General features: G+C 60.6%; 1 protein-coding gene across 1 annotated transcript in view; it reads right to left on the reverse strand.

The window, feature by feature from the left end:
- Positions 1–1,948: 1,948 nt before the first annotated feature.
- LOC104464382 (calpain-1 catalytic subunit-like) overlaps positions 1,949–2,107 on the reverse strand; it is a gene marked incomplete at its 5' end in the record, with an annotated part of 5,526 nt that continues 5,367 nt past the window's right edge. The window contains 1 exon segment of the mRNA XM_010077069.1: positions 1,949–1,975. Coding sequence (XP_010075371.1) covers positions 1,949–1,975 — 27 coding nt within the window.

The raw sequence follows: 2,107 nt of genomic DNA on the forward strand, positions 1-2,107 counted from the left end.
AAGGCCACGCCAGGGGCGCCTGTCATCCCAAAGCTGGGGCATCACCCTACAATCGGTCCTGTGTATGCACAATGGGGCCCCACAGCTGGGACAGCGATGACAGCCCTGCATGCTTGCCTCTGTGTCCCGTTCCCTCCCCAAGCCCCTGTTTCCCAAGAGCTTTGGGGTTGTACGGAGAAGTGGGGAGCCTGGGCTGGCAAGCCCCCAGGTACGCCCACACAGGGCAGCTGAGCTCACAGGTAGCCATGAGCCAAATGCAAGTAGCAAGGTCCTGTACCTTGTCTAGTCCCTTTCTAGGGTTCAGAGCTCCAGGCTGCCCTCCCACCCACTTCATGGTTAACTCCATCCTATCCATTTGGACCCTTTTTCCTTCTCCAGCTCCCCCAAGACACCTTTAAGAGCAGACCCCAGCAGTGCCACCAGCAGAGGAGACCTTGGCAAGGGGCTTGGCTCCGCATCTCATCCCCCTCTAATCCATGCCACGGTGAGCAGAGGGATGATGTGACTTCCCCTCAAAATCACTGCCCAGGCCACAGGTCCAACAGATCTCAGTTTATTCTCGGAGTGCACAGTGAGCAGGGTGAGGAAGCGGAGCTGCCGGGCAGGCAGCAGTGGTTATTGCTGCAGGTACGTCCTCCAGCGACGACAGGGGTCTGGGGGAAGCTAAATGCCTGCCTGCCTCTGCAGGGTAGAGGATGGGCTGTCACCCACCGCCAAGCTGGAGCCAGCCCGTTACCCCAGAAGAAGATGAGGGGAGTGGAAGAGCACAGAGAAGTGCAAATTCGTTGGCACCGGCGCCCACCTGCACTGGGCAAAGGAACCCAAGGGAAGAGGAGAGCATAACAGTGTGGGAGGGTGAGGGAAAGGGGAAAAAACCCCCAACTGTGTGCAGGAGAGCACCTCGCCAGACCACCCTCCCCTCCTCTCTGGGGGAAGGCATCGCCTCTTGGGTGCTGGCCCCCCCCAGCCCTGCTGTGGGCTGTAAGCAGGGGCAGCAGATGCCCCAGGAGCTCCCAGGGATGGGAGGGGAGGCGAAGCTGCTGTGACAGTGGTGGCATTGCTGTGCCCATGTGGAATCACAGAAGGGTTTGGGTTGGAAGGGACCTTAAAGATCATTGAGTTCCAACCCCCTGCCATGGGCAGGGACACCTCCCACTAGCCCAGGTTGCTCAAAGCCTCATCCAGCCTGACCTTGAACCCCTCCAGGGATGGGAAGAAAGGAGGTTCTGCTGCACTAGAAGGTGGCACGTGTTCGGGTGGTGGGGGAGCCCCCAGACATTCAGTGCTTAGGTTGCAGGGCTTGGCCCAGCGGTGGGGCACAGGCAGGGGCAGGGAGGTGGGAGGATGTGCTGAAGGCCACGCAGGAAGAGCTGGTGGGCTCCATGCTTTGGTCGTGCTTCGTGGTGATGAGTGCAGTGCAAGGGCTTCAAGAAGAAGAGTCCTGGCTCTTCCTTCTCCCAGAAGAAGGGGAGCTCCTGGGGAACCCACAGCCTCTGCCTGAGCAAGGCAAGGCGTGTGTGGAGACAGGCAACGCGTGCCAGCGGGGATGGGACAGCACTAGAGCAAGCGATGCGAGTCCCCCCTCTCTTCCCCCTGCAGCTCCTGCCTCTCCCTGCTCTGTAGCCAGCCCCCCGCCTGCTCCTTGACTCCTGCCCAGCTGGGCGCAGGAACACACAGGTACCCGTGCTGCTTGCCCTCCTCCCGTTCTGGGCTGGGCAGAGAGGAGGGGAGCAGTGGAAAGAAGAAAAAGAAGGGCACCCCCTGCCTGCCCTGACCCCTGCTCCACCGGAGAGGGTGGTGTGAGGCTCGCGGGGAGGCAGGGCTGGTGGCTCAGCGTGGGATAGAGCAAGGGGGGAAGAGTATCCTGTGTCCACAGATCCCAGGGGAGGCACTTGGAGTGGCCCTGGCCCCCCGGGGTGTCCCAGACGCAGCAGATCTGTCGCGGTTCCTAGCCACACATCGTCAGCAGCAGCCACTGGGAAGGAGAGGGAGAAGGGATGAGCAGGAGCTGGTGCATTTTTAACATGCCCTCATGTGTCAACTTTGACAGCCCTCCAAGAAACAAGAGAGCCTGCAGCAATCCTGTTTTCTCATCTTGGTCTTTTTA

This window comes from Pterocles gutturalis, unplaced genomic scaffold (genome assembly GCF_000699245.1).
Source record: "Pterocles gutturalis isolate BGI_N339 unplaced genomic scaffold, ASM69924v1 scaffold19358, whole genome shotgun sequence".
Lineage (NCBI taxonomy): Eukaryota > Metazoa > Chordata > Aves > Pterocliformes > Pteroclidae > Pterocles > Pterocles gutturalis.